The sequence below is a fragment of the Somniosus microcephalus genome, chromosome 8 (genome assembly GCF_052327205.1).
Source record: "Somniosus microcephalus isolate GS21.2 chromosome 8, FLI_Smic_1.0, whole genome shotgun sequence".
Lineage (NCBI taxonomy): Eukaryota > Metazoa > Chordata > Chondrichthyes > Squaliformes > Somniosidae > Somniosus > Somniosus microcephalus.
In genome coordinates, this window is record NC_140994.1 from 45,319,509 (window position 1) to 45,334,632 (window position 15,124).

The 15,124-nt window shown below is 44.2% G+C and overlaps 1 protein-coding gene across 5 annotated transcripts in view; it reads left to right on the plus strand.

The window, feature by feature from the left end:
* The window catches only part of dock1 (dedicator of cytokinesis 1), a 712,419-nt gene that overhangs the window by 393,457 nt on the left and 303,838 nt on the right, over positions 1 to 15,124 (plus strand). For all 5 annotated transcript variants that reach the window (XM_085994680.1, XM_085994678.1, XM_085994676.1 and 2 more), the window contains 2 exons: positions 5,083 to 5,184; positions 10,098 to 10,192. In XM_085994680.1, the coding sequence (XP_085850806.1) occupies positions 5,083 to 5,184; positions 10,098 to 10,192 (197 nt within the window). The remainder of the gene's footprint in view (positions 1 to 5,082; positions 5,185 to 10,097; positions 10,193 to 15,124) is intronic.

A 15,124-nucleotide genomic window follows, 5' to 3' on the forward strand; every position in this document is an offset into this window, starting at 1 on the left:
CCAGCTTCTTTTTAAGTGGCCCGCTCCTTTCTTGGCTTTTTTTAACGAGCCCGTCCCTTCCTGTTTTTTTCTTAAACTAACTCGCTCGCTTCCCGGCTTTTTTAATCTAGCTCGCTCCCTTCCCGGCTTTTTTATTTTTTATTCGTTCATGGGATGTGGGCGTCGCTGGCAAAGCCAGCATTTATTACCCATCCCTAGCTGCCCTTGAGAAGGTGGTGGTGAGCCACCTTCTTGAACTGCTGCAGTCCGTGTGGTGAAGGTGCTCCCACAGTGCTGTTAGGGAGGGAGTTCCAGGATTTTGACCCGATGATGAAGGATCGCTGATATACTTCCAATTCAGGATGGTGTGACTTGGAGGGGAACTTGGAGGTGGTGGTGTTCCCATGCGCCTGCTGCCCTTGTCCTTCTAGGTGGTAGATGTCGCCGTTTTGGGAGGTGCTGCCGAAGAAGCCATGGCGATTTGCTGCAGTGCATCTTGTAGATGGTACACACTGCAGCCATGGTAGTGGAGGGAGTGAATGTTTAAGGTGGTGGATGGGGTGCCAATCAAGCGGGCTGCTTTGTCCTGGATGGTGTAGAGCTTCTTGAGTGTTGTTGAAGCTGCACTCATCCAGGTAATTGGAGAGTATTCCATCACACTCCTGACTTGTGCCTTGGAGATGGTGGAAAAGCTTTGGGGAGTCAGGAGGTGAGACACTCACGCAGAATACTCAGCCTCTGACCTGCTCTTGTTGCTACAGTATTTATGTGGCTGGCCCAGTTAAGATTCTGGTAAATGGTGACCCCCCCCAGGGTATTGATGATGGGGTTTTGGCGATGGTAAGGCTGTTGAATGTAAAGGGGGGGGGTGGTTAGATGCTTGCTTGTTGGAGATAGTCATTGCCTGGCACTTGTGTGGTGCAAATGTTACCTGCCACTTATCAGCCCAAGCCTGACTGTCATCCAGGTCTTGTTGCATGTGGGCACGGACTGCTTCATTATCTGAGGAGTTGTGAATGGCACTGATCACTGCAGTCATCAGCGAACAACCCCACTTCTGACCTTATGATGGAGGGAAAGTTATTGATGAAGCAGCTGAAGATGGTTGGGCCTAGGGAACTGCCCTGAGGAACTCCTGCAGTGATGTCCTGGGGCTGTGATGTTTGACCTCCAACAACCACAACCATCTTCCTTTGTGCTAGGTATGCCTCCAGCCAGTGGAGAGTTTTCCCCCAGATTCCCATAAAAATAATTACCTGTATATTAAATAACCACTGCGGCTCGTTCTGGAGCACAAGTCTTCAGCACGACAGCTGGGATGTTGTCACGGCCCACAGCCTTTGTTGTATCCAGTGCGCTCAGCTGTTTCTTGATATCACGTGGCGTGTATTGAATTGGCTGAAGACTGGCTTCTGTGGTGGTGGGGACGTCAGGAGGAGGCTGATAATGGATCATCCACTCTGCACTTCTGGATGAACATGGTTGCAAACGCTTCAGCTTTGCCTTTTGCACTCACGTGCTGGGCTCCACCCTCATTGAGGATGGGGATATTCATGGAGCCTCCTCCTCACGTTAGTTGTTTAATGGTCCAGCACCATTCATGACTGGATGTGGCAGGACTGCAGAGCTTTGATCTAATCCGTTGATTGTGGGATCGCTTGGCTCTGTCCATAGCATGCTGCTTCCGCTTTTTAACATGCATGTAGTCCTGTGTTGCAGCTTCCCTGGTTGGCACCGCATTTTTAGGTACGCCTGGTGCTGCTTCTGGCATGCTCTTCTACACACCTTATTGAACCAGGGTTGGTCCCCTGGCTTGATGGTAATGGTAGAGTGAGGGATATGCTGAGCCATGAGGTTGCAGATTGTGGTGAAATACAGTTCCACTGCCTCATGGATGCCTAGTTTTGAGCTGCTAGATCTGTTCTGAATCTATCCCATTCAGCATGGTGGTAGTGCCACACGCAATGGAGGGTGTCTCCACAAGGACTGTGCGGTGGTCACTGCTACCAATACTGTCATGGACAGATGCATCTGCGACAGGTAGATTGATGAGGACGAGGTCAAGTAGGTTTTTCCCTCGTGTTTGTTCTCTCTCCACCTGTCGCAGGCCCAGACTGGCAGCTACACCCTTCAGGATTCGGCCAGCTCGGTCAGTAGTGGTGCTACCGAGCCACTCTTGGTGATGGACATTGAAGTCCCCCACCCAGAGTACATTCTGTGCCCTCGCTACTCTCAGTGCTTCTTCCAAGTGGTGTTTTAATGAGCCCGCTCCTTTCCCGGCTTTTTTCCCCCAAACGAGCCCGTTCCTTTCCTGGCTTTTTTCCAAACGAACCCGCTCCCTTCCCAGCAAAGTAAACAACCAAAAAAACACTTAGGGCTGGGAAACCTCAGGCGGTGGGTTTGGAGGCGGGACTGCTGGGGAAAATGGGAAAAATTGGGAGTGGGTCCCAACCCACCTCCAAACCATCTTCCCAGGAGGCGGGTCCCCGACTCGCGTAGGGACCCGTCTCCTAGCGGCGGGAAGGGGATTAGAGCCCTATTTTCAGCACCTCAGTGCTGTCAAACACTGACAATTCATCTATCAAAAAATTATGGGGCCTGTCCCTTTATAAAAAAAAACCCGGCAGACAAAGTGTCATGCACTGATGTCATCTGACACCATCTTTCCCATAATTGGCCGGCAAGCCCGCAGTGCGGGCTTAACAAGGCCAATCAAGGGAAAATAGCATCTGTTCGTCAGACGTCGCTGGGGGCGAGACTAGAACCCGGAAACCAGCAGTCCCGCCCCCAACTCGTCTTGGCTGGCAAAATCCAGCCCTTAGACTGCGCATGTGCAACTACTTCAACTTCGTTGGCAGCAGTCGTGTCCTATCTGAAATCATTTCTTCTGTACTGAAGAAGCCTAACCTTTTTTGTGATAGACCTGTTTTAAATTGTAAGAAAGATAGATCATTTACACATGCCATGCTAACCTTTTGCCATTTGTACATTTTAATAGATTTTTTTCCTCTGTCGTGTAAGCTAGAGTGAGTTTCTTTTTTTTAAACTAGTCCATTTGATACACAATGATTTGTTCCTAAAGCCACAAAGCAGACTACTTTAATTTTGTTTATACTTGGCCAAGCAACATCTCTTTGTATATATTTAGAAGACAGTAATGCTGGGAGTTTCCTCCTCCCTCCTCCTGATCAGTTACTGTAACATCAGTGGAAACCCTAGATCTACACTTAAACAGGTTTCCGTCGATCCTCCGCTGAAGTTATGGTGGCTAATTGGGAGAACATCCGAGGAAGTTCCCAGTGAAATGCTTCATATGTTGAAAAGTAAACAACCCTAGTAATGGATGATAAGATTGAGAAAAATGCTTTTTGATCAATTGGATGAATTCTAACACATTCCAAGCTAGTGAAAGTAGTTTGTGCACTTTTACTAATGCTCCTGACTTTGGTGGTCGTGCTGTAAAGTAAACGACATGGCTTTGGTGTCAGGGTAGCATGGAGAACTTCCTCAATAAGTGCTTCATTTTCCCCTGTGCCACAGGAGGTACCAAAGCTGGAGCAGCAATACAAATGGCTGCTGGTGTTGCTTCTCTTTCCACGCCGCCCCTGGCAGCCCGTCCCTCTTCTGGCACTTTTTCCCTGTCAGTGTTCATGCTGAGCACTCGGACAAACCAAATCAATCCAGCAACGCAGTTTTCACATTCTGCACCAGTGCTGAAAGAAGTCAGCATTGAAAGCCACAGTAGCAACTTTCAAATATCTAGGTTTAGTTTTTTTTTGTGTTGCCTCCAGTGCTATGGAGTTCACTGCACAGAGTAAATGGGGTGAATTTTACAGTGCCATGAGCCAAAACAAAGAGGAAATAGCAACCAAATCTGTAAAGTACCCAACAGATGTAAGGAATCAATATCTGGAAGAGTTTACCCCAAGGAGCATTGTGTGAACACTATGGGGGGAAAATTCAGTTGTTTGCGCCTCCCGTTAGCGCCTTAAGAGGGCGCTAATGGGGCACAAAGCAACCAGCGCCCAGGCGCGGTGATGTTTGCGCCGCTCGCGAAATTAACTAGACATTTTGCGGCAGCGCTAAACACTACCGCCACGATCTCCTGCGCCGGCAGGTTGTGACGTCAGTCGAGTGCGCAACGCCCCGTTAGCACCCCGGACTGGATATTGAGTGGCGCCCCCTGCCTTACTGCCTGCTGCTAGCAACAACAGGTTGAGGGGAGTGTTATGCTGTCAGAAATGGACTAGGGGAGCGCTATTTAAAGGCGACTGCCTCCTGCCCTTTTTTGTCGGTGACATTTTTGCACCACGCATTCTGTGTGTGAGAGAGAGACTTCTGGAGAGATTCAACGCTGTGTGAAGGAGCTTTGAGTACTGAGCAGTACTTGCAGGTTTATTTTGATTTGCCCTTCCTTGCTTCGCCAGCGCTCTGAGATAGCACCTCGCTCCTCGGCTTTTGCGCCTTAAGACAGGTGTGAAGCGCCTGATTTAGCGCTCCAATCACCTCCAGGGGCAATAAAAGCCAAGTTTGCTGTCTGAGGCGATAATTAGCACCAGGCGCTAAACTTTGTGCACGGCCGATAATGGCGCCCCAAATGGGGCGAAACCGAATTTTTCCCCCGAATTTTTCCCCCTATGTGTAACAAATCAATAGAAAGGAAATTCGGCCAGTTTCTAAACGGGCACCCAATCCACAAAGCTAGTTTTATGCTCTAGCAGTAAGTTGAAAATTACCCCTGAAGTGTCCAGAAGACCCCTTCAACACTTTGTAATCAAATTTGACCCCACCATGTGATATCAAATCAAAGTGGTATGAGATGACCAATGCCAGAGAGTCTCACTGCTTTGCTGAGAATACAGGTCCGGCCCTGACTCTGGATTTACACTACCAGTTTAGCATCTGTAAAATCAAAATCACTTTGTATTAATTCTAAACTTCCAATGTAAATTGACCCATTGTCTCATTTTAAGAGATTTTAAGAATAGATTAAAAAGGGATACTTCCAGAGGATAATATCATTGAATATGCATTGTAAGATGCATGAGCATATTGATTTTTGTGATCCACAAGTAATAACACTAAGTCTATTTTGCATTTTAGGGCAACTTTGTTGCTTGCATGACTGCCATCCTAAGGCAGATGGAAGATTATCATTATGCCCATTTAATCAAGACCTATGGGAAGATGCGATCAGATGTAGTGGTAAGTAGAACAACTGACTAATTTCACACAATATTTGTGCAGTTGGTTTTCAGATCTGAGCTATATGGATTGAACAGGTGCACAACAGTGTTTGAAACACTATTGTGCCACAGTGATGGTGTTGAATTGTAAACATTATTCATCTTGACAATGCATTTCAAATTTATTGCAAAAAATACTTTCAATCTTTTTAGTAGTACTTTCTAAAGTAAACTTTGGTTGCTCTCAGCGTAGCTTTGAAAGCTTTGTGGAATACTGTTGAACCCTGTAAGTTAGCAGTTCACCTCTACCTTCCCATTTGATTCACCAATCACTCACGCTTCCCCGACCCCATCGCTCTCGTCGCATTTGCTACCTCTTGACTTTCCCGCTACCTGTTCCCCTTCCTACCATCTTCCTTAATCCTATCACTATACCTTTCTCTTGCCCTTTGAACTGCCCCGTATCTTCCCCTCCTCCGTGTCAGCCGTGGCTCAGTTGGTAGCACTCTCACCTCTGAGTCCGAAGGTTATAGGTTCATAGTCCCACTCCAGACTTGAGCACAAAAATTTAGGCTGACACTCCAGTGCAGCACTGAGGGGGTGCTGTCTTTTGGATGAGATGTTAAATCGCGGTCCCGTCTGCTCTCTCAGGTGGACGTTCAAGATCCCACAGCACTATTTCGAAGAAGAGTAGGGAGTTATCTCTGGTGTCCTGGTCAATATTTACCCCTCAATCAGCAACACTTACAAAACAGATGATCTGGTCATTATCACATTGCTGTTTGTGGGAGTTTGCTGTGTGAAAATTGGCTGCCTCGATTCCTGCACTATAACAGTGACGACACTTCAAAAGTACTTAATTGGCTGTAAAGCGCTTTGGGATGTCCTGAGGTCGTGAAAGGTGCTATATAAATGCAAGTCTTTCTTTTCTTTCTTTGCTCGGCTGTCACTCATTTTATCCTTAATTCTTCATCCACTCTCCTTCATTCCATTTGCTCCCCCTAAGGGTAAGTGGTGACAGGTCAGAGGCTCCCACATCATAAACATATTTCTTTTATACCTTTCTTTCTCCCTTCCTGTATATATCTCTCTCTAATACACGTTTTCAAGTTCATAGAGCAGAAAACAAAAGCTACAGCAGGTGCATCATCAGAACATTGTTTTCTTTCACTCACTCGGCCTCTCTTTTTAAAAAAGAAAAGCGCACTCAATAGAAATTTCTCTTCAGTAAAGCTTGTGAAATTTATCTTTTTCAAAATTATTTGAAGAAAAGCTGCTGGACAGAAAGTGCTAGAAGTTAAAGAAAAATATTCCATTAGTAGTGTTGACTGAACAGTATTGATGCAGCCTGGGAGATTAGATATACTGTACATGCTCAGACTGCACAATCCAAATTCAGCTCTCAGTTGCAATTCTGGGCACGGATATCAAATCCAAGCCCAGACTTTTGGGAGAGGCTGAGATAAACTGTCCCTCCTCGTCCTTCTCGACCTGTCTACAGCCTTTGACATGGTTGACCACACAATTCTGTTCCAATGCCTCTCCACCTTTATCCAGCTGGATGGGACTGCTCTCCCCTGGTTCCATTCCTATTTATCCAGCCATAGCCATAGAATCACTTGCAATGACTTCTTTTCCCGCTCCTGCATCGTTACCTCTGGTTTCCCCCAAGGATCTATCCTTGTCCCCCTTCTATTTCTCATCTACATGCTACCCCTCGGTGACATCATCTGAGACACAGCGCGAGTTTTCACATGTATGTTGACAATACCCAGCTCTACCTTTCTTCCACGGCTCTCGACCCCTCCACTGTCTCTAAACTGTCAGACTGCTTGTCCAACATCTGGAACTGGATGAGCAGAAATTTCCTCCCATTTAATATCGGGAAGACCGAAGCCATTGTCTTTGGTCCACACCACAAACTCCATTCCCTTGCCACCAATTCCATCCCTCTCCCTGGCAACTGTCTGAGGCTGACCCAGTCTGTTTGCAACCTTAGTGTTATATTTGACATGAGATGAGCTTCCTGCCTCCTACCTGCGGCATCACTAAGACCGCCCATTTCCACCTCTGTAACATCGTCCATCTCTGCCCTTGCCTCAGCTTATCTGCTGCTGAAACCCTCATCCATGCCTTTGTTACCTATAGACTGACTATTCAAACATATTCCTGGCCGGCCGCCCTAGTTCAACCCTCCATAAACTTGAGATCATCCAAAACTCTGCTGCCCGTGTCCTAACTCACATCAAGTCCCGCTCACCCATCTCCCCTGTGCTTGCTGACCTACAGTGGCTCCCAGTTAAACAACGCCTCTATTTTAAAATTCTCATCCTTGTTTTCAAATCCTTCCGTGGCCTCACCCCCTCCCTATCTCTGTAATCTCCTCCAGCCCTACAATCCCCCGAAATCTCTGTGCTTCGCCAATTCTGGCCTCTTAAACATCCCCGATTTTAATCACGCTTCCATTGGTGACTGTGCCTTCAGCTACCTAGGTCCTAAGCTCTGAAATTCCCTCCCCAAACCTCTCTGCCTTTCTACCTCTCTTTCCTCCTTTTAAGATGCTTGTTAAAACCTACCTCTTTGACACCGAAACATCTCCTCATACGGCTCATGTGAAATTTTGTGGGGCATGTTACTACGTTAAATGCGCTACATAAATGCAAGTTGCTGATGTTGCAGTCTTCAAGGAAAAACTTCAATGAAAGCGCTAAAAAGCACAAAAGAGAATTTAGTAGATACATTTAATAATTTTATTGTGAAATACGAAAAGTTCCCTTTAAACCATTTGGATTTTAGAAATTTCAGTTACTGAGGAAAAAATTGTTAAAAACATTTTTCGAAAAGCATTTTGATTGAAGGTGAAGTAGTCCACTGGCTAGATTTTGCAATCACAGAGTGATATAATCTTGCTATAAAATAGAAACATTTGTGTGACAAAGTGATCCTTTTAACATTAAAAATATTTATCACAGTACCCTAACAGGTATTGTAGGTACTTAAAATGAGTTTTCAATGAAACGCATGCTCCATATAACAAATGTAATATATAATGGTCCAGAAATTCCGTTCCCTACGGGTGTGTATGCGCTGTGTACTCACCCGTAGGGCCAACGGAAGTGCCGGTTTTAGGCATGCACTGGAAACCGGAACTTCCATTCTGTGAAGAAAGGGCTTGACCGGTCAAACGCCTGCGCCGGATAGGCAGCGCGTACAGCTGAAACTTCTGTTTTTTTCACAGTTGCTTCAGTCCAGGTAAGTCGGAAACAGCTGCGCCTGGAAAAGCAGGCATACAGCCAGCAGCTCCTAGGCGCAAGGCCTGCTTTTATCAGGCTAAGAGTTGAAGAAAGTAAAAAAAAAAATTTTAAAAATTTTTTCCACTGATTTATCATTTTTAAATACTTTAAAGAAAGGTAAGTTTATTTTTAGCCCCGTTTAAAAACTTTAAATTTTTTCAAAAGTTAAATTTTTGTTTATAATTAATTTATGTAATTTGTAGTCATTTTAAAAATGTGATGTTTTTAAAATTTATTTGAAGTTTTACTTATGTTTTGGGGTAATCTCTATTCATAGATTTGACAGGTTTTCCTGTCAAATCTATGAATGGAGATTCCCTGCTCTGATTGGCTCCCCACGGCCCACGTGATCTCAGGGATCGCTGCGAACCACCTGCGCCCCTGGGATACGCGTGCCCTGCACACCGGCAGTTTGAAGAGGCACAGCAACGGAATTCTGCGCCTCCCGGGAGCCCTCCGGTCCAGGCGGAGATTTTTCCAAATTGCAGACCTCCGCCTGCGGGAGGGCTGCGAACGGAATTTCTGGGCCATTATATTTCTCCCAACTCCAGTTTTGTCTCCTTCTCTTCCGAAGATAGTGACTCATAACCTTGGATTGATCCTGGAACCTTGTGTGTCTCTGTGGTGCACTTTCACACTGGGCAATGCTCTTTATCAACTGAGTCATTAAGGAGCATAAAAGAAAGTACAATTCACAACAGGTCTCTCCATCCTATGAGTTGGAATGTCTAGATTTACCACCTATGACTCGTGGTGGCTCAAGTCTTCTGGAGTGAGATACACAGGACAAAAAAGTATTCAGACTAATTGCAGAAAAATTCAAATTTCAGGCCAAAAAGAACCAAAGTAGAATGAAAGAAATAAAAGAGAGAACTTGCATTTTATAGTGTAGCCACTGTTATAATGTAGGAAACACAGCACCGAATTTGCGCACAGGTCCACAAACAGCAATGTGATAATGACCAGATAATCTATTTTATTGATGTTGATTGAGGGGCAAATATTGGCCATGTCCACCTGAGAGGGCAGACAGGGCCTCAATGTAATGTCTCCTCTGAGAGATTAAGATACTGCAGTGAAGTGTCACCCTAGATTCTGTGCTCTGAAGTGGGACTTGAACACAACCTTCTGACTCAGAGGCGTGGCACTGAGCCACGGCTAACACCAGCCATGATTCAGAAGTGAAACATCTCATTTCATTTTATGCATACCAGACTCAGGAACAGGAAAGTGCAGATCTAGGGAAGACTCAACAGTTCATCTGGCTGATTCCAAAATCTATTACCCATTATGAAATACAATGTTCAGAATAAAGTGCTGCTTATAATTCTAATAATGTAAACATGATGTATGATGACCTTGTGCTAGAGTGCAGAAATGCTTAGAAGTAATTGGGATATTAAAATATGATTTTTAATTGTTTTAATGTGAAATTTGAAATTATGAGTTTGAAGTTGGAAGAGAGTTTGCAAACAAAATTCACTTAAAATTATACATTTAATTTTGTAAAAAGAAAATATGTAATTTTATTGTTCAAAAACGCTGTACGGCAACTTGTCTATTTGGTCATTTATCAATTTAAAGTGCAGCAGTCTTGCCCGTTCCTTGCAAAACAATGACAGTTTGTACTCTGTTTCAGGACTTTCTGATGGAGACATTCATCATGTTCAAAGATCTCATTGGAAAGAATGTCTATCTCGCTGACTGGATTATAATGAACATGATGCAAAATAAGTAAGTATTGAGAGAAGCACTGAACCTTTACTGGGATATTTCTACTGTGTTTGATCCAACATTGCACTTTTGCCTGGGATCAACAACTAAGTGTAGAAAACCAACATCTCAAAAGGCTAGTTCATTGAAATAATTTTAATATTGTTTTTCAGTCTTGTATGGGATAATTTTGTAAATCCTGTTCACCGATTACTGGCACAAAAATGGTTTGAATTCTTAAAAACATTTGATTTTTAAAAAAATAGTAGATATAATTAACTTCAGCTTTGCTTTTCTATTATTTCCCTCTTAATCTGTTAAATTGAATTATCTTCACATTAACTTGCTGGTCTGTATCAATCTTAGTGTTAAATACCAGATGATATTTAAAATTTACTGTGTCATTCATCATCTTGCTGCAGCCAAATAATTCTGATTCAGTGCACTGAATCTAGATCTTTCAGGTGTTCATGTTGATGTGGTTAGACCTTTGTGTATTGAATTAATTGTTGGTTGAGAAGGAAAATCATTAATTGAGACAGTTATATTGTGTTTATCTGACTAAAATAGATTACAGGTGGAAGTTGGTGAAAAGCAATTTGCATCTCTCGTGCTTTAAGAAGCCGCTTAGCATTTCCCCTCTGTGACAATCGGTCACACAAATGCAGGAATCTATCATCCAGAAGAATTGTGTTTCCAGTCAAAAATTGGAGTTGCTACTGAGATATAACTTCAGAAAATACTGCATGAATATTTTAATTAAAAAAGTTATGTGGGCAAAAAACTCTGTGGATACATGAAGCACTAGTTGCTTGAATAGGGGAGTTATAGAGTTATTCATTTACTAAAAAAGAAACTACCTAGGATGTGAGTAATGCAGGCATTAAAGGAGGGCATGGAGAAATATAATTTCCATTCCCGTTGAAGGCTTTCAGTGGTTAAGAAGCAGATACTCACCCTGTCACACAGCATATGCGTTGCCCACCCCTGTAACTGTTCACACTGCCCTCATAATTTTTTGTGCTGCCAACTTGTCTGAGTTTGATCTTACCATTCATTCAATAGAGTTCAACATCTTGCGATATTTTAATGGTAGGGAAAAGCATTCAGTCAAGTTCATCATTGTGGTAATTTTTGAATTCAGTAAATATCATCTTGGGTTTTTTTATGGAATGGCTTGTGTAAGGGGAAATCTTGATCACATTTCTTCAGAGTGGAAAAAACAGGCATGCAGGTATCCTGAACCCCCCTCCATATCCAATGTGAATTACCCAAAGATGCTCAGCCCATTGTAATCTGAACACCGAGTATTGTTCTGAAGGGTTGGACTTTGTTTCTCGGGTGTTGTGTTTATCACGGCTATTAATTTCTCAATTGCATGTGAATAGTTCTGGTCTAAATGCTGGAACCTCCTGCACCTTGAATTTAGGCAGCTGAGAGTGTATGAAGAATGGGCCGGAATTTACGGTGGGTAACAACGGCGAACTAACAGCATTCGCCATTGTTACCCCTTTGAAACTGATCGCAACTTCAGGGTGTAGCGCATGAGCATCTAAATGCAGAAATCCTGACGTTACGGTCATAGAGTCATAGAGTTATACAGCACGGATAGAGGCCCTTCGGCCCATCGTGTCCGTGCCGGCCATCAAGCCCTGTCTAATCTAATCCCATATTCCAGCATTTGGTCCGTAGCCTTGTATGTTATGGCATTTCAAGTGCTCATCCAAATGCTTCTTCAATGTTGTGAGGGTTCCTGCCTCCACAACCCTTTCAGGCAGTGAGTTCCAGACTCCAACCACCCTCTGGGTGAAAAAGTTCTTTCTCAAATCCCCTCTAAACCTCCCGCCCTTTACCTTGAATCTATGCCCCCTAGTTATTGACCCTTCTACTAAGGGAAAAAGCTCCTCAGTATCCATCCTATCTATGCCCCTCATAATTTTGTACACCTCAATCATGTCCCCCCTCAGCCTCCTCTGCTCCAAGGAAAACAAACCCAATCTGCCCAGTCTTTCTTCATAGCTGAAGCGCTCCAGCCCTGGTAACATCCTGGTGAATCTCCTCTGCACCCTCTCCAAAGCAATCACATCCTTCCTGTAGTGTGGCGACCAGAACTGCACACAGTATTCCAGCTGTGGCCTAACCAGTGTTTTATGCAGCTCCATCATAACCTCTTTGCTCTTATATTCTATGCCTCGGCTAATGAAGGCAAGTATCCCATATGCCTTTTTTACCACCTTATCCACCTGTTCCGCCGCCTTCAGGGATCTGTGTACTTGCACACCCAGATCCCTCTGCACCTCCGTCTTGCCTAGGGTCTTACCATTCATTGTGTATTCCCTTGCCTTGTTAGTCCCCCCAAAGTGCATCACCTCGCACTTTTCCGGGTTAAATTCCATTTGCCACTGTTCCGCCCATCTGACCAACCCATCTATATCGTCCTGCAGACTGAGGCTACCCTCCTCGCTATTTACCACCCTACCAATTTTTGTATCATCCGCGAACTTACTGATCATACCTTTTACATTCATATCCAAGTCATTAATGTAGACCACAAACAGCAAGGGACCCAGCACCGATCCCTGTGGCACCCCACTGGCCACAGGCTTCCAGTCACAAAAACAACCTTCGACCATCACCCTCTGCCTTCTGCCACTAAGCCAGTTTTGTATCCAATGTGCCAAGGCACCCTGGATTCCACGGGCTCTTACCTTCTTGACCAGTCTCCTGTGCGGGACTTTATCGAAGGCCTTACTGAAATCCATATATACCACATCCACTGCGTTACCCTCATCCACACACCTAGTCACCCCCTCAAAAAATTCAATCAAATTAGTCAGACATGATCTTCCCTTGACAAAGCCATGTTGACTATCCCTGATTAATCCTTGTCTCTCCAAGTGGAGACTAATTTTGTACCTCAGAATTTTTTCCAATAATTTTCCTACCACTGATGTTAGGCTCACTGGCCTGTAGTTCCCCGGTTTTTCCCTACTTCCCTTCTTGAATAATGGTACTACATTAGCGGTTCTCCAGTCCTCTGGCACATCCCCTGTGGCCAGAGAGGTCCTGAATATATGTGTTAGAGCCCCCGCAATCTCTTCCTTTGCCTCACACAGCAGCCTGGGATACATTTCATCCGGGCCTGGGGATTTATCCATTTTTAGGCCTGCTAAAACCGCCAATACCTCCTCCCCCTCGATGTTAATATGTTCGAGCATATCACAGTCCCCCCGCCCTATTTCTATGTCTACATCGTCCTCCTCCATAGTGAAAACAGATGCAAAAATTCATTTAGAACCCCTCCTACATCTTCCGGCTCCACACACAGATTGCCACTTTTGTCCCTAATGGGCCCTATTTTTTCCCTAGTTATCCTCTTACCCTTAATATACTTATAAAACATCTTAGGATTTTCCTTTATTTTGCTTGCCAGTGTTATTTCATGGCCCCTCCTTGATCTCCTAATTTCTTTTTTAAGTATCCCCCTGCACTTTTTGTACTCCTCTAGGGCTTCCTCCGTCTTTAGCCTTTTGTATCTGCCAAAAGCCCTCCTTTTTTTCCTAATCCATTCTCGTATATCCCCTGACATCCAAGGTTCCCTGTGGTTTTTGGAACCACCCTTGACCTTTACGGGAACATGTTGCCATTGTATGATCTCAATCTCCCTTCTGAAAGCCTCCCATTGCTCCGATGCAGATTTTCCTACAAGTAGCTGATCCCAGTCCATTTTGGCCAGATCCTGCCTTATCCTATTAAAATCGGCCTTCCCCCAATTTAGAACCTTTATTTCCGGTCCATCCTTGTCCTTTTCCATGACCACCTTAAATCTCACCATATTATGGTCACTGTCACCAAAGTGCTCACCTACTAGCACTTTCTCCACTTGGCCGGCCACATTCCCTAGAATTAGGTCCAGTACTGCCCCCTCTCTTGTAGGACTTTCTACATGCTGGCTCAAAAAGCTCTCCTGGATGCACTTTAAGAATTCTACACCCTCTGAGCCTTTCACACTTTGACTATCCCAGTTAATATTGGGGAAGTTGAAATCCCCCATTATTATTACCCTATTATTTGCACATTTCTCTGAGATTTGCCTACATATCTGTTCCTTTATCTCCCCCTGACTGTTTGGAGGCCTATAGTACACTCCCAGCAAAGTGCTTGCCCCCTTTTTGTTTTTAAGTTCTACCCATATGGCCTCATTAGAGGAACCTGCTAATATATCATCCCTCCTTACTGCAGTAATTGACTCCTTAATTAATATTGCGACACCCCCTCCTCTTTTACCTCCCCCTCTGTCTCGCCTGAAGATTCTGTACCCCGGAATATTGAGCTGCTAGTCTTGCCCCTCCCTCAACCATGTCTCCGTGATAGCAACAATATCATACTCCCATGTGTTTATCAACACCTTCAGTTCATCCACCTTATTTACAAGACTCCTTGCATTAAAATAGATGCCATCCAGCCTTGCCCTTATATATTTGCCCTGTCTACCAAGCTGACTTGTTTTTTTCTCTATAATTCATTCACTGCTCCAACGCTGGCTGCACTGTGGCCACCCCCTCCATTGCCAGAAATCAGTGAAACTGCTGAAAACTTGGGCTTTTCTGTGGCAATATTGCTATTAAATACCTCATTAAATGTTAGACCTTGTTGGATTAGGTGTAACTGGGCTTTTAACAGCATATTGACTGCTAAACAAACTTTATGGCACTGAAAAACTAGTTTTAATTTTGTGGAGTGTCAGATTTCTCCATTATGATGAAAATTAAAATTTTTAAGAAACTTTATCCCCACATGAGACCCCCACTCTTTGTTTTGCTTCCTGTAACATTTTTAAAAAGTCACAATAAAAGCAGCTTCAAATTTCCTGGTTCCCTGTCTCTGAGAATTCTGCAATGTGATTGGCTGCTTAGACAGCTTGTTGATGTCACAGCAGATCGCACTGGGAAA